At 40.6% G+C, this 20,443-nt stretch overlaps 1 protein-coding gene across 1 annotated transcript in view; it reads left to right on the top strand.

The window, feature by feature from the left end:
- The window catches only part of mcama (melanoma cell adhesion molecule a), a 51,320-nt gene that overhangs the window by 12,208 nt on the left and 18,669 nt on the right, over positions 1-20,443 (top strand). Inside the window, exons 2-4 of the mRNA XM_071505860.1 lie at positions 19,020-19,153; positions 19,923-20,151; positions 20,278-20,348. Coding sequence (XP_071361961.1) covers positions 19,020-19,153; positions 19,923-20,151; positions 20,278-20,348 — 434 coding nt within the window. The remainder of the gene's footprint in view (positions 1-19,019; positions 19,154-19,922; positions 20,152-20,277; positions 20,349-20,443) is intronic.

The following is a 20,443-nucleotide window of genomic DNA, read 5'->3' as shown; positions in this document are numbered from 1 at the left end:
AGAAGTTTGAAACTGAGAATTTCAGAAATTTTTGCTTTAAAAAATTTCCGAATTTAAATAATAAATTATCTAAATTGTTGTTGATTAAGATTCTTTCAATCAAATAGATTTTCATTTAAGATGCACTATTACCAAACGATACCTGAATTTCAGTATTGATACTAAAACAGTACTTCTGATAAATTGTTTTTCTCCTCAACTTTCTTTTTCTTTGACAAAAAAAATCTTGTTTCAAAGACAACTTACTAGTTTTATCAAAGGCTTTCAACTGAATCTTACTGTCTAATACAGTCAAATGGTGTATGCTTAATGAAATGTGAGGAAAATCCAGCTCAGCAAAAAAAACTTAGTAAATGGACCTTAAGGTAATGGATGAACTTTTACTCTTTTTTTAACTTCAGAAACCAACACTCAGCAGCATACAATAACAATAAAACATTTTATAATTGGCTAAAGTTTGACAGCTTTTTGCTACAGACACATTTCCGTATTGATATTCGATACCCAGATCTTGTTACTAGTCTATCCAATTTGATTGGGGTTGAGAAAGACATATATTTACTGATTTTAAGCTTCTAAAAATACAAGATTCTCATTTATATTAATAAGAATAAGAACCTTGTATTTTGTTTTCTATATGCGTTTTTTCACTCTACATTCAGCTACCAGAAGTCATAGGGTAGATGAGTGGGAGAAACTCTAGACAGATGCCTGGCAGTTTCAAGTGAGATGAGCTGAATTTGAATTAGAAAAGCTAACAACATTTGTTGCTAAAAGCAAACAAATGTGTCCACAGTTTGCAGATGGAATAACATGCGGGCAGATGCTTGGTTGTAATGGAGTTTGGATGGTGACGTCTTGTGGGCTTCATTTTGAAATGACGTGGAACGTGATAACAGGCTTTGTTCACAGATAAGAATCAGAAGCTGAAGGGTGATGTCCAAATCGCAGACAGGATTTATTAAAGAGCCGTGGTGCAGAGTTGACTTTTGGGGCAATTTAGTGGCTGCCAGACACAGCCAGTGTCTTTTGAAGATGTGTCTCATGAAAGCTGAAATGTGATCTACCTCTGCAGCTCAGGTTTAGGGTCTGGAATCTGCCCTGTGGGGCTTCTTCTTCTACAACTGCAATTTAACAATAAAGAAGTGTCAAGACTCCAAGCTAAACTAATACTACCCCATGAACTGTAGAAACTGGATTGAAGACTCTCTGAACTATCGCCTGGCATTGGTTCAGGATGATAAATGTAAAGCCTGTGTTGAACTGTTGGAAAGCACCTTCCTGGTTGATGTGAGCCACAAAGTTGAGTATCAAAGTCAGTCAGTGCTGGAGATGGATGATTTAATGACTGTACTGTCTTTTCTATGTGAGATAAGATTAGTTCAAAAGTTGTAATGGCTTTATATAATTCATTACAAGTACAAAATAATACAGTATCAAACTGACCTGGAAGTTCTCTGATCATTTAAAAATGAGAACGTGATAAAGCTGTACCAAGCCCATATTTGTGAGGAATGATTTCGTAGCCGGAAAACAGTCAACACACACAAAAAAACTTGAATCAAAACCAAAGGAAGACATGATGCTTACTGTGATGGATTATCCAGCTCTCTTGCAGCCAGCGTTGTGCTCCAAGCAAATTAAAATCTGTGGTGTTATCGCAGGCAGAACGGTAAGTGCGACCAAAATAAACCCCAAACACATTTGGGTTTTATTGGTGTGGTCTGTGCAGGTTGGCTGGAAGATTTACTTGAATTTTATCACTTCATGATTTCACTCACTCATTTGTCTGTTTGCGCATTGAACAGGTTTGCGTAGTGAAAAATATATGATGTCCCCTCTCACTTTGGTCAATGACAAGGTGTTTTGAAAAAGTAATGGCCAGATAACCATGAAGATTGCTGTGTTTGAGGATGAGCATTTTCCATTTTGGGCACCTTTGTTTCTTGTTACTTTCAAGTCAAAATGTCAGATTTGACATCTCAAAAAGCACTGAGCAGGACTTGAATTACTGCATGAGCTACACAGTAAATACACACTTTGGACAAGAATGATGTTTCTCTGCAGGATGGTTTGTGTGACTTCTGACTCGCTGACACTTACAACCTGACAAAACTTGCAGCAAACCCATAAAAGTTCTTGGAAATGAACCTTTGGCTGTCCTAAATGCACCTCTCAGCTGTGACAGCAGACTGAACAGCAGCAAAAACAGCACCTCTCAGTCTCCCCAAGGTGGAGACGAGAACATGAGTGTCATCTTAGCCAGTCTCCCTGTAGATCCTCTGACATCATGAGTGGGTGACAGAAGCAGACCCTGGTGTCAGACTGCGACCTGTAGGTGGTATGGGCATCTGGCAAGGACAACCCCCACTCCCCATGGAGGTGGGAGGAGGTGGATGAGGTTGCCAGGGAAACAGACGTCTGAGATGTTTTTCTTGTCCTGTTCTGAAAGTGACCCTGACCTAAATAATTGCTGAAAGTGGGTGGAATAGTTTACACCTGTAATGCTGAGAAATAGAGTTGAAACAATTAGTTGATAAATTTATCAATCAACAGAAAACTACTGTACAAGGATTTTTATGGTCAATTAATTATTTGTCATTTATCAAGCAAAAATGCCAAAATGTTTTTGCTTCTTTAACATGAAAGTGAACTGGATATCTTTGGGTTTGAGTCTGTTGGTCATACAAAAGAAGATGTTTGATGATGTTTCCTTTGGTTCTTACTTTCTGATGTTTTACTGGCTTAGTGATCAATTGAAGATCTTGATGAGACAATAACTGACAGATAAATCAATTTGAAAAAACAAAAATTAGTTGCAGCGCAACTGAGGAACTATACAATATTTTTATGAATTCTGACTCTTGAATGGCAGCTTTCATTCAGTGAGTGTTTATTTTGTATTTTAGTTACATTTTAACAGGTATTTAAGGTGAAACTAAAAATGTTCTGGTCTGAAAATGTGAGTATGAAATGCATGCAGTATGCCTGAATTTTTGGGTTATTATACCTTGTTATAGCAGAAAAAAATTCAATGATGACAATCCAGCTTACTCTTTCTTGAAGCTAGCAACTGCTACATAAAAGTGAGTTCAGCTTTAAGACCCAGGCGGAGGATGGATGAGCCCCATGTTTAAGTTGTAGCATATGTCATACTCATAGGTCACACTTACCTAATATGCAGTCGTATTGATATACCAGACCACATCCAGAGTCCCATTTAATAAATGATGGCTCCTGTTGAGCGTAGTCATCAGCTGCTTGATTCTGTTCCTTAAGGCTCCTCACTGTATACAGTATGTCAGCTAGCCACATACATTAATTAAAAGAATGCAAAAGTAAATTCAACTAGTTTTTTTTTGGAAAACACGTCCCAAAAAACTCAAATGACGTTGATGAGCAGCAAACCTGCCCAAGAAATCTCTGACTCTGCACAGCCCCCCGCAGGGCTGGAGAAGTCATGACGCCATGGGCTTCCTCTGCCTCCAGCCAGCTTGGCATCTGCTGCCCAGCAGAGACCAGGAACACTGATATCGACAGGCCTGAAAAAAAAAACACGCTGGTGCTTGTTAAAGGGTACATAACACATGGCCGTTAATAGTGGATAAGTAAGAGATGCTTCAGACAGTTATTGCTGCTGTAGATGGCTGTAGATAATCATTTAGACTGTGATCCATTTGTCATGTTCTCAACAGTAGTTTCAAGCCAGTTCTGAGCATTTGTTATTTATATCTCACCACCCGTTGGGATTTGTCATTTAGATCGGTGGTTCTTAATGGCAAAACTAAACCACCATGCTGTGCATTTTACCCAGCGGCAAAGATGTTATATGACAACACCATACATCTCTTACCTCACCTCCCCACCCCCTCCTGTTAGCAGTCGGCAGATGATGGTGTAAGTGAGTCTCAGCTGATTTTGAGTGCCACATTGAAGAGGTTTTCCATCACTAATTCTAACCCGGAGCTACAGAAAGAGTAAGGGACACAGAGATTAGCCCTCAGCTAAAAGAATAAAATCATGTTTTAGATGACAATATGTCGCTTCCTTCATTAATCTGAAAAATTATTTGAGAAAAACAGGATCAAATCTCTGAGGACCTAAATTTAAAGATTAAGGCTGGCAATACTCTATATTTTTGTTGTAAATCCCGTGAAAAGACTTCCTTACCCTGTCTGTGGAACTTAAAACATACATGTTTATGGTCAGAGGTCAGAAATGTATACTTTCATTCATAGCAAACATTACTCAGACAAGAGAGAATAGTGGATTTGCTGGAGGCTGTTTTCACCTGTGGTTTTATACACATGTGGTGCTGTAGTGATTATTTTGGCATTAGTGCAGTGTTTCAAAATAAACCACAGTTCCCATCTGTGTGGCTAGAAGCTCTATCAGGTTTTGGCTACACAGACAATACTTGTTAAAGCCTCAGTTCATTGTTGGATTTGGTGATTTAACAGGATTGACTGACAGTAAGACAAATAATGAATATCACCACTTACCCTTTAACGTTTTTTTTTTATATTTGGTCTTAAGACTGCAGTGATTTTGTAAGAGACAAATGAAAAACAAGAATGATGAAAATGGATGCAGTGAGATATCGAGGTATCCTGACTTTTAGTGCCTTGTATGGGTCAAGCTTCTGAAACTCTGGATCCTACACTTCCCTGACTGGTCTTTTAAACTCCACAGCTCCAGTTTATATTGGAGCCTTTCATATAAAAAAGAATCTCCTCACTAAGCCTGAGCTGAGATGACATTATAAGAGTTTTTTCCAGCTCCTCCAAAGCCACAGAAGACATTATTCAGCTGTTCCCACAGGTTGAGTTGCACTCTCCATGGTGAGTCAACTGATTCTCATGTGTAAAATCATTGCAGTGCCCCTTTAATAAGAGACAGTTGCAATGTCCACAGTGCTGACATATTAGTAGTGTAAGATGTAGCCTGGCCTCAGAAAATGAGCTGATACACCTGAATCAACTTTGACCTACTTTATAACTTTTTAAAACTTCACTGAAAAAACACTGATTCAGTATTTTCAGTTATACTGCCTTCGTGTTCTCACCTTGTCTTTTCTTACGTAAGCAGTAACCATTGTTCAGTGGCTTTTGCTAAATCATATTTTAAGATAAGGTAAGATAAGAAATTTATCCCTATAGGGAAATTCACAATTATCCAGTAGCTCATTCGTGTATTTAGTTACATTAAGGTTATGATTGAGTCTGTGTAATTATCCATTGCCTTTGTCTGAGTTATTGAATAGTCTAATGGCAGTGGGAACAAAGGATCTGCCAAATCTCTCAGTCCTGCAGCGCAGAGAGATAAGATGTTGGCTGCTGCCGAAACTACTTCTCTGGCCTGGAAGGATGATGTGGAGAGGATGGCTGGTGTTGTCCAAGATGGCCTTCATCTGACAGTTAATTTATATATATGTATTATGGCTGTGTTTATGTGCTCTTTCATTATTTGTTTACTCCAGCCTCAAGTTGTAGGTTTCCACAGGAGGAGTTATCGCTGTAGACACCAATACCTGTGTATAAGTACATAAAAGTGTGTTATAAACCCGTTTATGAAATGTTTATGTACTGCTTATAGATGCTAGAAAGGCATGGTTAAATGTGAAGTGTTAACATAACTTTATAGCACTGTGATGGGGTTCTAAGGTGAAGAACATAGTATTGGCTCGGCTCTATCTTTGGCCTATTAGTGTTATTTTCAGTGCATTGCCTGCCTTGGCTCCAGTTCAGCAGGACATCAGGCTCCGTTTGGCTCTAAATGAACTGGCAGTGCTTCACTCACTGACACTGGAACTCCTCTCACAATTGTGGAGCAGCATATCCATCCCCTCTCTTCATCACAGACATCAAACCCCTTTTCATATTTGTCTCTAAAAATCACATAAACTGACAGGACTTTACATGCTGTGGTATATGAGTGTTACATCAGAGAGACTGCTTGGGAAAGTGTCCTAATTGAATAAGTTAAATTTGATTAGAAAAGGCTCAAGCATCCAATGAGCATTTCATTACAGAGAAAACACTGCTTTGATTCGATTAAGCAGGTCTGACCGGAGCACGAGGAACAAACATCAAAAGCCTGTTTACAGGCTTTAATATAATTAGAGTTAATAATACTCCATGTGTACTGTCTTGCGACTCGGCACAAAGCTGTGCTCGTCTCTGCAGTGCGATGACGGTTAGGAGTTGTCGGGTAAGTCTCTGGGTCGTCTTAGCTCACAGATCAAGGCCACTGGTCTGGATCTTTGAACTTGACATTTCAAAAGGGAGAGGATAAAGAGATGCTTAAATATCAAATCCTTCTCCACTCCCCCAGCCCTGATATTGGATGCTGTTAAAAGATCAACCGCCTAATCAAAGAGGAGTGCTCTCACCAGAGGATTTTCACGGTGTGCTTGTCTGTGGAAGTTAATTTATACATGTTTCAGCATAAAATCTAACTTTTGTCTCATTTGGATTCTTGTTAAATACCAAGCTGCTGTCTTTGACACAGCTGAGGACTAATATTGTATCTTTTGTTTTGTTTGTTGGTCTGTGGTCTCTGGCATATCCATCATGGTGGTCACATTGTGTTCATATTTTTGTAGTTTTGTATTATACCTCTCACTGGTGACATTGTACTCAGCACGTTTATTCCTGAGATGTGGGAACAACATTGCTAGAAAGTAGTAAGAGGCAGACAGCCCTCCAGGTTAGTCAATATTCATTTCAAGAGAAAATAGAACTGAACAATAAAAACTTTTACCCAAAATGTTCGTTGAAAACTTCCACACAAATCCTGTGCTTATTTACCATAGTTGTGCACATACACTTCTCCTGTGCTAGATGGGATTGGGGGCTTTGGAAGGTCAGTTGTGAATGTGAGGGATAATTGTGTTGACCAGTAAACTTACTAAAACGAAAATAGAGATGCCCCACAGTTAGATGGTACTTGAACATGGCATGAGTTAGGAGAGGAAGTGCAAGATTATTTATAGGCTCACAGGTGTGTTAGAGGGGGAGATCAACAGACATTTCATTGTGTGTGGTCTTGTGATAATACTCTTCTAAGTTACCCCCCCATCCCCCACATCCCTCTATAGACACACACACACACACACACACACACACACACACACACACACACACACACACACACCCTTATTTGCCCTCCTTCCTCTCTTCTCACTGCTCATACGCTTCTTCCCACAAATCACTTGACAAATGGGCTGCCCACAGGTGTTGTCCGGGCACTCCCCTCCCCAGCCACCCCCGTCTTCCACGGCATGGGAATGGGGGCGACGTTCCTATTGTTCACAGCTGCTTGTGTCAACGTGACATGCCCACCTCCTCCATCCTCCCTAGCACAGCGGGACACACTGCCACCCGACGACTGGGAATCCAGTCATAACCGCAGCCCTGGCTCAAGGTCTTGGCACGCTGCGGCCAAGTGAATAAAACAAGCGGTGGATATTGTCTGCTAAGCCCTGAGAACTGGAGTCTCCCAGTCTAGAGATCAAGATAAAGCTCCTCGCTGCTCTCATATCAAACAATGTAGCTGGTTATGAGCTCTGAACACAGATATATCATTGTGTTTGACATTGTCTCTGACCGACTGCAAGCATCTGACTCGTGCTGCAGAAAATGGTTAAAGTGTTTATTACTTTCTTGAGGCAAGGACTGTGTTTTGACGTGAAATACAGGGCAGGTTTGTTGTGAAAATACAGTAGCTTTAGATCTGTGAGACGTGTCAATAAGGCTGCAGTGAAGGTGAACATGCTCTGAACCTTTGACTCTCACAGACTGTGTTTACATGCACACAACTGCTAAGGTTATTGGGGAAAAAAATGGGGAAACAGGTTCGTATGCACTGCACATTTTGTCTTAGGAAGAACAGTAATTTAATTAGCAGAGCTAACACGATTCGTTGAGTAATTAACTTGTAGATAAACAGAAAATGATTAACAATCAATTGTTTAAGTAAAAGAAATATGTCATTGATTTTATTTGTGGCAAGCAGTGCACTGTGTGAAATCCTCTTGTTGTGGTGGTGGCAGCAAAGGCGCTTGTATATCATTATTCTAATCTGCCTCCTATACCTGTACGAGTCCAGCTCTCAGAACTCATAACCAGCCGGGTTAGGCCGTTGTTGGGACTGACTGCATGAAAAAGTGCAGCCTTCAGCCCCAGTTTGGTGCTTAGAAAAATTCACATTTATCTGACAAATATGTTTTTCTTTTGCAGCAGCACAATGCAAATTTATCCGGCAAGGCACTGCACTGGCTAGTCACATGTGCTGTATTTCTGCTGTGATCATGGAGATGGATGATGAAATGATTGCTGCACTGAAAACTTTCCAGAGTTGAAAAATCCTGTCTTGTAGTTGTGTTAAAGTCTGTGCAGTGTTTCTGAATTCCTACAGTTATCCAGTAGCAGCTAAAGCCCACATGTGCTTTGTTTGCTTCCCACTCCCACCCTCTTCCACAAGTTTCCCTCCCCCACCCTGTGATGCCTGCCACTGTCTGGGCTACACTCTCCTCAACCTGCAAGTAATTGTCCTTCACCCAGCCAGAGAACATCTCACAGCTCAGCAAACAAATGATTTTACTGATTAACAACACAAAACACTGACATCCTCAAGTCTAATCTGAGCCTAAAATCTTTTCCTTTTTGTGAATCTGCTGTGATCTCTGCTGTGGTCCCAGCAGCTGGAGAGTGACTGGGTGATTTGGTTGATAAGATTCCAGTACGGGCATACATTCACAAACCCACACATACATGCGCAGACCCCCCTATCAGTTTCATCTTTCTCTTCTTTCAGAACAGCTGCAGGCATGCATGCAAGCAAGCAAGACTGAGCTCTGCTCTCTGAAGTATAGACATGGATAAATCCTCTCATTTACAACAGCAAGTCATGATTTTTAGACATAATGGACAGTGGCATAATAGTTTATTGGCAATATTATAATATTAACCTTTAATATTAACTATTAAAGGTTAAGTTAATATAAGTTAGTTAATATTAACTAATTATATTTTCAGTGGTCAGTATGCCTGCGTTTGTGTTATGATTCATGGTGTAAATTTTAATCAAGTAACCAAACTGCTGTTGGCTTTTCTGCTTTCTGACTGCTTAAATCTCCTGTAAACCAGGAATTTGTTTTTCTTAATTAGGCTAACTGTTCAGGAGAAACCTAGTTAAATTCTTTACCACTCAGTGTAATAATTCCTAGAAAACATACTGTATATGTAATAACTTTTTGCTAGGGTTTGAATGTGCTATTATGTAAGTATTTTAGTTGAACTAAAATTATCAATAGAATGTGAAGAAATGTACTTGTTGTGTTGCACAGATACTGAAGTTAGCATAGTAACCAGCTAGCCCTAGCCTTCCTGTCCTTGTACTACCACTTTGTATTTCAAGAGGCCAATAGTGAGTCTGTGGCGTCTAGTCTGCCCTCAGTCTAACATGACGAGATGAAGAGGGAGCACTGCCCAAATGGCAAGAAAACCATGTGGGAGAAACAAAAGCAAAACAAGAGTTAGCATTGGAGTTGTTTTCCACTGCTGGAGACAGCTCTTGACTAGAGGAATGAAGTGTATTGCTGAACTTACAATTTCTTCTAGACTTGTGAGTAAATAGCTGTTAAAGCTAATGTTAGCTTTGTAGCAATAGCAAATACTTACATTTATGGCACATTTAATGGAGAAATCAAAAATCATCAATCTGTTTTAATTCACATGGTTAATAGAGGTGTAACAATTCTTAAACCGAGACAGAAACTGTGAAACAAATGTGCATAAATTCAGGTCGTGATACCAGATGACAGAACCACGATACCCCCCGGAACCTTGCTATCATGCATCTGTATTTACTGTATGGTCCGCCATTTATTTAATTAGCTATTTCACCTGAATATCCATCTGTACAGTATCTGGTCCAGGTTTCTGCCATCCTTTCTGAAAGCACACTTCACAGTTTGTGAGAAATTGGAACTCTGCCCATTTTCACACCTGGCCTATCACAGTAGAAACCATGCATGGTTTTGACCTGTGGGTGTCTCACAATTGAGATTATTATTTATTACTGTCCTAATAAACAACAGTGTGTGTGTGTGTGTGTGTGTGTGTGTGGATCATTGTTAGTAGGACTGTCCTGAGCACAGGGAGTAGCCTCTCCTCATTAACACAGCAGTGCACCTGTGATCACTCTGATATTCTCTTTGAGAGCATTAAGGTTCTCAGCGGGGGGTTTGAGGGGGGGCTTGGGTTCGCCATTTTGATTCCAGTGAATTAGGTGTGGCACGCTCGCCCGACAGCTCGCCTCATGTCTGGTAGATGGGATAAAAGGAGAGGGAGTGCACAAACAGGCCTTTGTTGTAGGCCAGGCTCTGCTCGAATGCTAATAAACTCTGATGATACAAACAGACATGGACTACACAACGATGCAGAAAGTTCAGACAAATATGAATGCACACACAGACACACATTCAGAGCAAAGGAAGTGTGATTTCTCTCGGAGTGTCCGTGATAGAGGCGTAGCTCGCAATCATCAGTAAAGCTAATTGTGTAAGTTTTCTCTGTAAAAACCCAGCTGACTCATCAAATACAATGGGAGGCTGTATCACATATCATTCCAACTAAATCAATTCAGCCTGTTTGCATAAGTGATTATTCTGACCAGAGGAGTTAATCATCCATAATGTTGTTTTTGTAGACTTTCGTGCTTGCTTTCTGCTGCAGAGTAAGTGTATGACAGCTCTTTGAATATTTTAAAGCAAGTGATCAATTTTTAGCAATATTTATTGAGGTTAGACCCAAAAAAGACTTTGGTGTTTACTCTTTGATGTGATGTGAAGCATATTCATGAAGCATGTGAAGATTGGAGTTTACTGGAAAGCCAAGTTGCAGAAGCTTTTACAACATTGGCTAGCCGTAGGACTATAGCTCTCTATAAATCATGAACCTTTTTGGGTACTATGTATATTCACATACACAATATTGTTTCCTTTCTTTTTTTGGGAAGTTTGTGAGTAGTTTAAACTCAAATTTTCTCACTGACTTTACCAACTCTCTTTGTGTAAATGTAGTGTGTTTAATGTGCTGCTTCTGTGTATGTGCATTGCATCAAAAACCTCACGAATACCCCATATCATGGAGTTTTGGTGGTTGTAAGAAAAATAATACTGATTGTAGGGGTCCTTCTTGGAGTTTGGTCATAAAAAGGCATATCGTATGACCAGTTTGATTCTGGCCAGCTACCTTTGTTTCATAACCCTCACTTTCTGCATGTTTCCTGCCTGTATCTACATGCCAACTGTTCAATAAAAGCAAAAGTGCCAAAAGAAATAGGCTACTATTGAACAGGTCTGATGCTCTTATAACAGTAGCTGTCTTATTCAAAGTTAGTTGGTTTCTGGGAATTGAAATGGAAGTGATTACCTCAGGCCAGCCCTTTCTGCTGGAAGTTTGAGGGAAAGCTGATTTAGTTGGCAGCAAGTTTGCAGCTTTCAGGGATGTTCAGCACTGCGATGATGACCACAGGGGCTGGGATAAGAAGGCCTTTGTTGGAGAACAGCAGCGAGTCAGAGTGCTGTCGTCAGAGGTTTGATTGGAAAAAAGGTCTCCTATTTTTAGTGTAAGAATAACAGCTGAGGCTTCGTACCTGGCCCCTCTTACCTTAATGTCTCGTCTTTCACACACTTTAATATGAGACAAAGAAGGAATCACTGCCGTTTCCAGATTCTGTCGACCTCAAAATGTCATTTTCTGCCTACCTTCAGCAAAGTCGTATTACTTGACATGTTGATGAATGTTAGGTTAATCAAGCTGAATGGTTCCAAGGGTGGTTGGTTTAACACATTTTTTGATAGGTCAGGACGCATACTTGTGGTTAGTGTTTTGTCCAAAGATACCAATCCATTTAGAGCAAGGAAATCCAATCATGTATCCTTGAATTGATATTTATGTTTGAAATGGAAACCAAACAAAATTATTTTCAGTGTTTCCCAAGAACTGCATTGTGGTCAGGGGTATTTCTGGATTGTGGGGCTGCATTTGCCCTCATTTCCAGTCCAGTTTCAGTGACTGTTCAGACAAGAGTATTCAGGTAGTAGACAGTTACACATCCACAAGTGTTAAAGTTGAATTTGCTCTGTTTTTGGCCAGCAGAATGACAACAGTAGATGATATATTTGTTCTACTTATATGTTTTTTGAGGTGGGGTCGAGTTTCTAGTAGACTATGTTTCCTCAGGCTTATTCTCCAAATCTGTTTTCTCTCTGCTGATGCCCAAAGGAAACCGCCCTGTGATGTAGATACAGTGTTTAGCCTGTTGACCTTTAATTAGCCATCCTGTGGCTGTGGAGCAACCTGCGTGCCAGAGCCCAGCAGCTCCGGGGGGGGGGCATTGATGAGTAGTGGATGCCGAGGAACAAGCCGCACTCACTGCTGAACATCAGATACAAGCATAAATAAAACATACATGTTGCTCCTTTAATGATATTGCACCCACTGGGTGTGATGATGAAAAATTAATGTGGCTGCTGAAGAAGTAGCTAACCAGCGGGAATGATTAGCAATTCTTTAAAAACCGGTTTTGGAGGACTGTTTGCAAGAGGATGGAAGATGTAGTGAAACCCACAAAACAAGTAGAAGAACATTCAGCGTGGCAACATGTTTTTGTCATGTACGGGTATGCAGGTTGAGAAAGAGAGTTTAGATGCCAGGGGGGTCTCAACAGATATCTTCAAAGCATTAAGAAACACAGATTCCATTTTGTGGACACTATAACGCAAACATGTTAATTTTAGATGACTTGCTAAGTAAATATAGATGGAAATGACCAAAGATAAAAATGTAGGTGGTAACCAAATTACCAAAGATCAGCAAACTCAAAAAGTGTTTGTGCATTCAAAAGCTGTCAAAATCTCCCTGTGTTTTAAGCACAGCAAAGAAATATATGGAGAAATTTTGTCTTTTCTTTTTCTGAGTGCAGTAAGTTGCAATAAGTAAACGACTACCAGAAAACTGTACACAAGAAATATCAAAACCTAACAGGTAAATGGCACATTCATGACATGCAGACACAATACTGGTCAGAATCACTCACTGTTGTAACCTATGTACAGGTTCTTTACAACCTTTCAAGTTGTACTGTGATGTGCTCTGCTCTACTCTAATACTGTTGTCATAGTCTGACAGTTGGACTGAATTACCAATTTTGCTAGACTTTACTTGTTCAACCTGACATGTTCAGTTGGCTGATATAGGTTGGACAGAGCTGGAGCTATTTTGGCCTTACCAGTTGTTAGTGAGCAACATATCTGTTCTAAACCCTCGTCATTGACAGTAGTCAGTTGACATGGAAGCTGTAGTATTGATTGTCAGACACAGTTAAAGTATTTCACAGCAACTGAAGAAATATAATGACTAAGAGGTGCTATTTCTGTATGTTGACTTACAGCAACTTGTACAGCTGTGTCAATTTCGTCAAAACATTCGCCATTTTTATGGTCATCTTTATGGCTGGAGGTCGGGGTCTTGCTTTGATTGATTCCAACTAAAACCTTCACTTGCCAAAGATGGTCTGTAATCATGCCAAATGAGCACCAGAATTGCACTGCGCTGCTTCATCTGCTTAAACACAACATCAGTTAAACCACTCCAACCACTTTGGTCCATGGGGGATTTTTATTTGGAACCATAAAAACAGGTGCAAAAATTGACTACTGTCCTACAAAAACTTTGCACAATGCAAAATCTTGTCAATCAAAGGTCAGTATTGGCCCCAATACATTTATAGTTGTCTTGAGCTGGAGGGCTGTGTGCGAAGTCCTGGCCTAGAGCTGCTATATGCTCTGCTGCATGAAAAGAGGTCACTGATGCATAAGGTGTCTTTGAGGAGATTTGCAGCACTTCCTTATTTCTCTGTGTGAAAGAATAAAGGCTGGGCCCTTCACTGCCACTCCCTGTCACAGAGGGACCAGGCTGCTGGGAGATTTGTGCCAGATGCTGCTTCTGAAACCATTGCCACATCAGTAGGACGAGGAACTCTCATCTCCACTGTAGGGCTGTGTGCTTTCACTGTGTGAGTGTGTGTGCTCTTTGATGTCAGGCAGTACACTGTGTCCCCCAGGTGTTCGACACCACACCAGGGTTGCATATTGAGAAATCCTCCTCCCTGTCATCCACACTTACATGCTAGCTTTTTACACCCTCCATCCTCTGAGGGACCCTCAGTGTCCACGCACAACTTTTTTTCAGGGAGCCCTGAGAAACTCCGGAACACTGATTGCTTCTTACATTTCATCGCTAAAAGGAGATTTTCTTTACCAAAATGTGTGTGGAATAAAATGTTTAACATTAGGTATGCATAATATTTACTGTCCATTCACTTTGGGACCCCACTGTATATACTGGTTCCAAAATGTCTTTGATCTTCATATTATAATATTCAAATCCCAGGCACCATGTTTCCTGCAGCTTTACATCAAAGGAAAATATTCCAGTCTTTTTACTGTTTTCTGCTCATCTACATCTCTACATGTCCAGTGGTTTATAGAACATTTATAACAGGAGATTTTCATGTTCTTGGAAGCATTCAGTCTCATTTCATGGTTCACCAGGCATGTGAAGGATTAGGGTAAGTAAATGAGGCCAGGTTGATGTGTCAGAGGTGATTTGGACTCTTATCAGTGGAAGAGCTGTAGATCTACTGGAGGCCTAAGCTGGCAGCCCTTAATCGAATGGGGAAGGTAATAATGGTGACCACTTTAGTTAGCGTCTCAGGGTATTGTCTGCGTGTTAGGCACATAATGAGCTACTGTATGCAGAGGAGGCCCTGGAAGTAGCCCCCTCATTATGTCTGTTGTTTGTCTGATTTGCATTGTGAAAGTATTGTCCGAGTCTGTCTGTATTTGCCTTTGAATGAAAGGACAAAAAAACCCACATTTGTCATCTCTCTGCCTTTGTGCTTTTAATTCTGTCTGTATTCCCTCTAGCATACTCAGTCTTCTCTATAAATATATAAAAGTGCTACATAACAATAATTTTACAATAATCACTAATCACTTATTTTACAATAATAACTAATCATTCCCAATAGAATATTTGTAGCACCAGGTGAGATCTGTCATGTCAGTTGAATTGTGATATGAGGTGAGATTGTTTTACTGCTCAGAAAGGAAGAGGTACTGCTCTTGGGTGAGAAGCAACATCCTTTATTCTTCTCTGTGGACTGTGGCCTCTGTCCACAGGTATTTCTGGGAAATGTGGTCTTAATTTGGACGCTGGTTGTGTTACATTTGGCTTTGCTCGTGCTCCTTTTCTTCTCCAGTACAATTTGTCTCCTTCCAGGAACCAAGGGGATGTGAGGAAAGGAAGGGAGGAAAGGAGACAGAAGTGAACAAAAAGTCAGCGTCTTTTACACAATTAGTGGCCTGATCATAACTTCAAACAACATAACTTCCAAGAGCCGAGCACAAACGTGTATAAAGAACATGAGTGTGTCTACAGCTTCCCATCCACTAGTTGTCATTAAAAAAAAAAAAAAAAAACTTGAAGATCAGCAAAATCAGTTAGTGAGGATCCACTGAGAGCCATGAATGTCTGTACAGTTTTGTGCCAATTTAACTAATGGACAGTGAGAGAATAACTGAACACTTTGACCTGAAGGAAATGCGGGGGATCACTGAACTGATTATGTTTCATTCTCTGGGGCTCATGAATTTCTGTACAAACTTTCTTGGCAAACCATCCGCTTGTTTTTGAGAAATTTCTGTGCGGACCAAAGTGGTGGGGCTTTCATTACTAAAAATCTTGGTAACTGCTGACACTGAATGTCTGGTCAGATTTGTAATCTTGTTTACTTAGTTAAGTGATTTGAATAATAATTTTAGCAAAAAACAGTCATCAGCACTCTCTAATGAGTATATAACACTTTTAATAGGCGAATGCACAGCAGCAGGAAGAAAGGGACGTGTTTCAGCCTGAGGCTTTCTTCAGCGTCTGAGACCATGTAGGTGTGACCCTGATTAAATAGCAGCCAGAGACCAGCAGGTTTCCTCATGCTGCTGTGCATTAGCCTTCAAAAAGTGTTATATGCTGAAATGTGGGTGTGGACGAGTTTCTTGCTATTGAGGTGCCTTTTGGAAACATTTGAGTTGTTAAATGATAATTTTGCCAGTTTCTGTGTTTTGTGTTTTCTGGTTTTGTTCAGACATCAACATTTATCATTTGATTCATTTTTGAAGTTTGGCTTCAAGTGAACAAAGAGATGTTACATAAAACAAATAAAAAAAAGATATTTTATTGACACTAGTTTTGAGATCTTTCAGATGATACCCAGCCATGCTTTAATGACTGGCAAGATGGCAGCGGTGAAATCAGTTTCTGGATCACAAAGAAGGATGTAGGAACGCTAGTATTAACCATATGATGGCAGTGATTTTCAGGATGTTTTATTTAATTGCAGTTACTGTTACTTTAACAATGACATAATAATGACTGAATAATTGATTAAGTCACAGCAGCGTTTTGTAAAGAATTCTACCACTAGCGGAGAAGTTATTCTGCAATTTGAAATGTAAAAGGCTTGTTGTTGAGCGGGGAAAGTCTCACTCTGTCCCCTTCTGTTGTTCATCCCTCTGACAGGTCATTTGGGGTCCTGTCCAGTCACAGGCCTGATCCCGTCAACACATTCAAATATTCTGGAGTACTGTGTGTGTGTATGTTTTTTTTTCTGAATGAATTAGCTCTGTATCATCCAGACACAGACAGCAGACAGCCACAAATATATGCACACACACACACACCCACAGGCAGCAGTTTTGGTTGTCAGGGTCCATAGATCATGGGTCGTGTGTGTTTGTGCTTTAGTCCATGCAGCATAAAGTCACAACAGGAACAGATAAGACCGGTCCCAGGTTGGCTTTGGAAGCCAAATCCCCAGCAGCCCCCCAGTGCTAATCGGATTAGCTGAAAAGTTAGCAGCACGGCCCCAAAGAGACAAAACAGTTTTTGCACTGACTTCTGTGACATATTTTGCTCTGCAGTCTCCATAATCTGCTTCTTGTCTCAAAGCCGTCTCACATTATCTTTGTCATAGTAAACAACAACCTCAGTACATGATGAACTGATTTTAACCTTTGGTTATAGATATTCCAGGGAGTAACAGTTTTGAAGCTCTGGGGATGAAATAGCATCTTTTGGCTGACTAGTGGGTGGGTGTATGTATGAGTGTGAGGGGGGGATCTGGTCTACCCAGGTGGGGGAACAATGGCTTGTCTTAAAAGGAATGGTTGGCTGAGCATAGGCCCAGGCAAAGGAGGGAGGGACAGACTGAAAAAAAATGAGTTGTGAAAATGATTGGTGCTTGGTGGGTGGGGGGGTGATGGTGATGGGGGAGCAGCCGGTTGAATGGGGGCAGCAGGGTGGCAACTGGACTCTTAAAGCTTTTTTCATGCTTGGTCTGTTTCAACCAACGCTGAAAACACATATGAGTACACTAAGGTCTGGCACTTGCTAATTGTTTTTTCTTTATTTTTGAAAACCATGAAATAGTCAAAAACAAAAACTGGAATGTCCTTTGATTGTTTTTCTTTTCTTTGTTTGTGTTTTTTCTTTCCTCGGTGTATTTGACAATGCTAAATGTATAATTACCCACATAATACAGCTGCACAGTGCCCCAAGAATTTGGCTTATACCAATAACAGTAAACACAATACAACTGAAAAAAATCATATGAATACTTCTGCCTTAAGACAATAAAGCTTGCCTCTCACTTTTCTTTTTTTGTTTCCCTACTGTATTTTGTCACTCACATTCATTCAAGTACTGTAAAAGAGTGCTCCATCTATGTCTCCTTGCATCTCTATAACACTGCTGGACTCACAGTGGACAGTTAAAAGAAGGATCAAAACTAATGCAGCAGAACCAGACAATGCATGCTTCCTCCTTGTCAAAAACTGGTGTGTAAGTTCCCACAATGCAACATGCCCACTGTCAGTTTGGTCAGAGATCTGGGAATGTTACGCTAACAGCAGCTAATACAGCCTCGAGCTGCTAGCCTCAAGCAGAGATGAGGAGTGGGCTACAGAGGTCTGATAAGCTTCCTTCTTTTCTAAGTCTAGATCCCCATTTTTCATTTTCAGCCCCAACCAAGGTTTATTCAAGTGATATCACTGAAGGAAATTTAAGAGTTTACGCAGATCCCAGTGGAGCCAGACTACAGACATGTAGAGATATAGATACAGATACAGAGATACTTCTGTACTTTTCTGTGCTTAAAAACAGAAGTTCTGCAGACAAAAATGAGAAATCAAATGGCAATGACTAGCAACACATGGCAGATTAAATCCACTGAATATCACACAGTGACACCTGGCAGTGTAAGGGGAGAGGAGGGGAGGGGGAGTATCCTTTACCATTATGCATAATAACTCCAAACCAGATAAAACCGAGAAAATAGACTTTTTCGTGCCATCTTGTTTTCTTTTGTCACTGTGTGAGCTGGCCCCTTTATAACAGCAGCCAAGTCCAACATGGCTAAGAAAGCTCTTGGCTCTCTGAATCAACAGCCCAGTGTCAAACTGGCTAGCCTTCCTATGCCTACATTCCCCCAATGATGCCTAGGGAACTGATTTTCTGGCCAAGATGTGGTTTTGTGGTTACAGTCAGCCAGGCAGAAGGGGATGAACATTGTGCCATTGTAGACAAGAAGCCTTTTCTTCTATGTTCTGCTAACATGGCCGACTGGCTCCAGGTCGGCCTGGCAAGACAGTCAGTCATCCGCCAAACACAATGCAGTTTAGAATTAGATTAGGATTGAGGGTTGAAATTAGAGTTAGACGTGAATTTAGGGAAGAACCCATGCTGGGTTCAAGTCACAGTGAAATGCCATTTTCATTTTGAGCTTCATACTGTTTTATGGCTTTGAATGGTTCATGAATAATAAGGGGACCATGATGCAGCAGCCGCTGACGGCATGGCATTGATTTATGTGCATGTCTGTATGTTTTTCAGCATGGGCCAAGGTGGAGCTGACGACGCATGAGAGTGTTGAGGTGTACCTGGGTGACTCGGCTCAGATCCCCTGCCAGTACAGCTTCACTGACGCCAACAATGAGCCAAGCTTTGTCATGATCCAGTGGTTTGTGGTGAGTACTGCTGGACCCACTGCGAAAACTGACACTGTGCGCACCCCCTCCCCCCAGAGTCAATAATTTGAATAGTCAACCCCAGCTTATTTTCTAGTCGAAGCACCAGACTTTTTTTATTTCTGTATCGCTGCCCACAGAAAACAAGAACACACAAATAAATAAGAATTGTCCAAACAGGCTAAATAAGAGAGTAAACGTTGGTCACAAGGACCTACAAACCATTTTCCCCCGTCTTAATGTTTTAGAGATACAATTCAAAACATGCATGCTCACATACAATATAAAATAATAGTTTTTATCCATAATAGTTGATAAAAATATAGGAGGAAACACAAATTTACATCCAGTTTAGTTTAAGGCCAATGATCACAGCCTAAATTTGTCCTCAATCAAATCCTGATTGTGCCTCAACTCTCCCTTTACAATGATGAATTTCCTGTGGGTATAGAAAACAAAGGGAATGTCATTTCATCAAAAAAAAAAAACATTTAAAATCTAGAACCTTATCTAAATCATTATTATGTCTATTTTCGAATTAAACTGCCTGATACATTAGCACTGATAACGAGACAAAATCGTTCATCAGACACAAGGCTTAAGTTATCTTGAGAATAATGAGCTACCCATCATACCTGTAAGCAAAACTGGCCAATATCAACTACATATATGAACAAATGTTTCCACTGATTTAACCCTAAAATACTGTATATCTAAGATGTCAGAGAGCTGAAAATTTCCAAAAAAAGCTGACTGTGTTCTCCCACAGAGAGGTGTCGGTAACAGCTTGCGGATGCGGATCTTCTACGGTGATGGCAATCAGCAGATGGTGGACAACAACACAGACTACAGCGGTCGCATCCAGGTGACTTCAGATCAGCAGGGAATTCAGCTCACCATCCAGGACGTCCAACTCTCTGATGAGAGGGAATTCTTCTGCCAGGTTAATGGGTTGGCTGCTGGGAGTGCTGAGGGCAAGACCCACCTCAGAGTGTTTGGTAAGGAAGCACCCCCCTCCCTCCAAAAAAAAAAAAAAAAAAAAAAAAAGAAGTATAAAGTCTTAATCAAACCATTAAGATTTCTCTTTGATACATGAAGCTGAAGTGATTATTCTCCTGATTCAGCTCCTCCAGAGGCTCCAGTGATCGAGGGTGTCCCTACTGGAATATCTGTGACCAACGAGGGGCTGTCTAAGGTGGGTCTGCTTAGTCGTAGATACTGAGACCAACGAACAAAGTAATCTTCAGGATCACCATGTTAAATTTCAAATCAGTTGTGTTCCCATGTCCT

This window comes from Trachinotus anak, unplaced genomic scaffold (genome assembly GCF_046630095.1).
Source record: "Trachinotus anak isolate AG129_WGS33_773 ecotype Australia unplaced genomic scaffold, CSIRO_AGI_Tana_v1 ptg000020l, whole genome shotgun sequence".
Classification (NCBI taxonomy): Eukaryota; Metazoa; Chordata; class Actinopteri; order Carangiformes; family Carangidae; genus Trachinotus; species Trachinotus anak.
The sequence above is the reverse complement of the archived record's forward strand: the minus strand, read 5'-3'. Positions and strand labels throughout refer to the sequence as shown.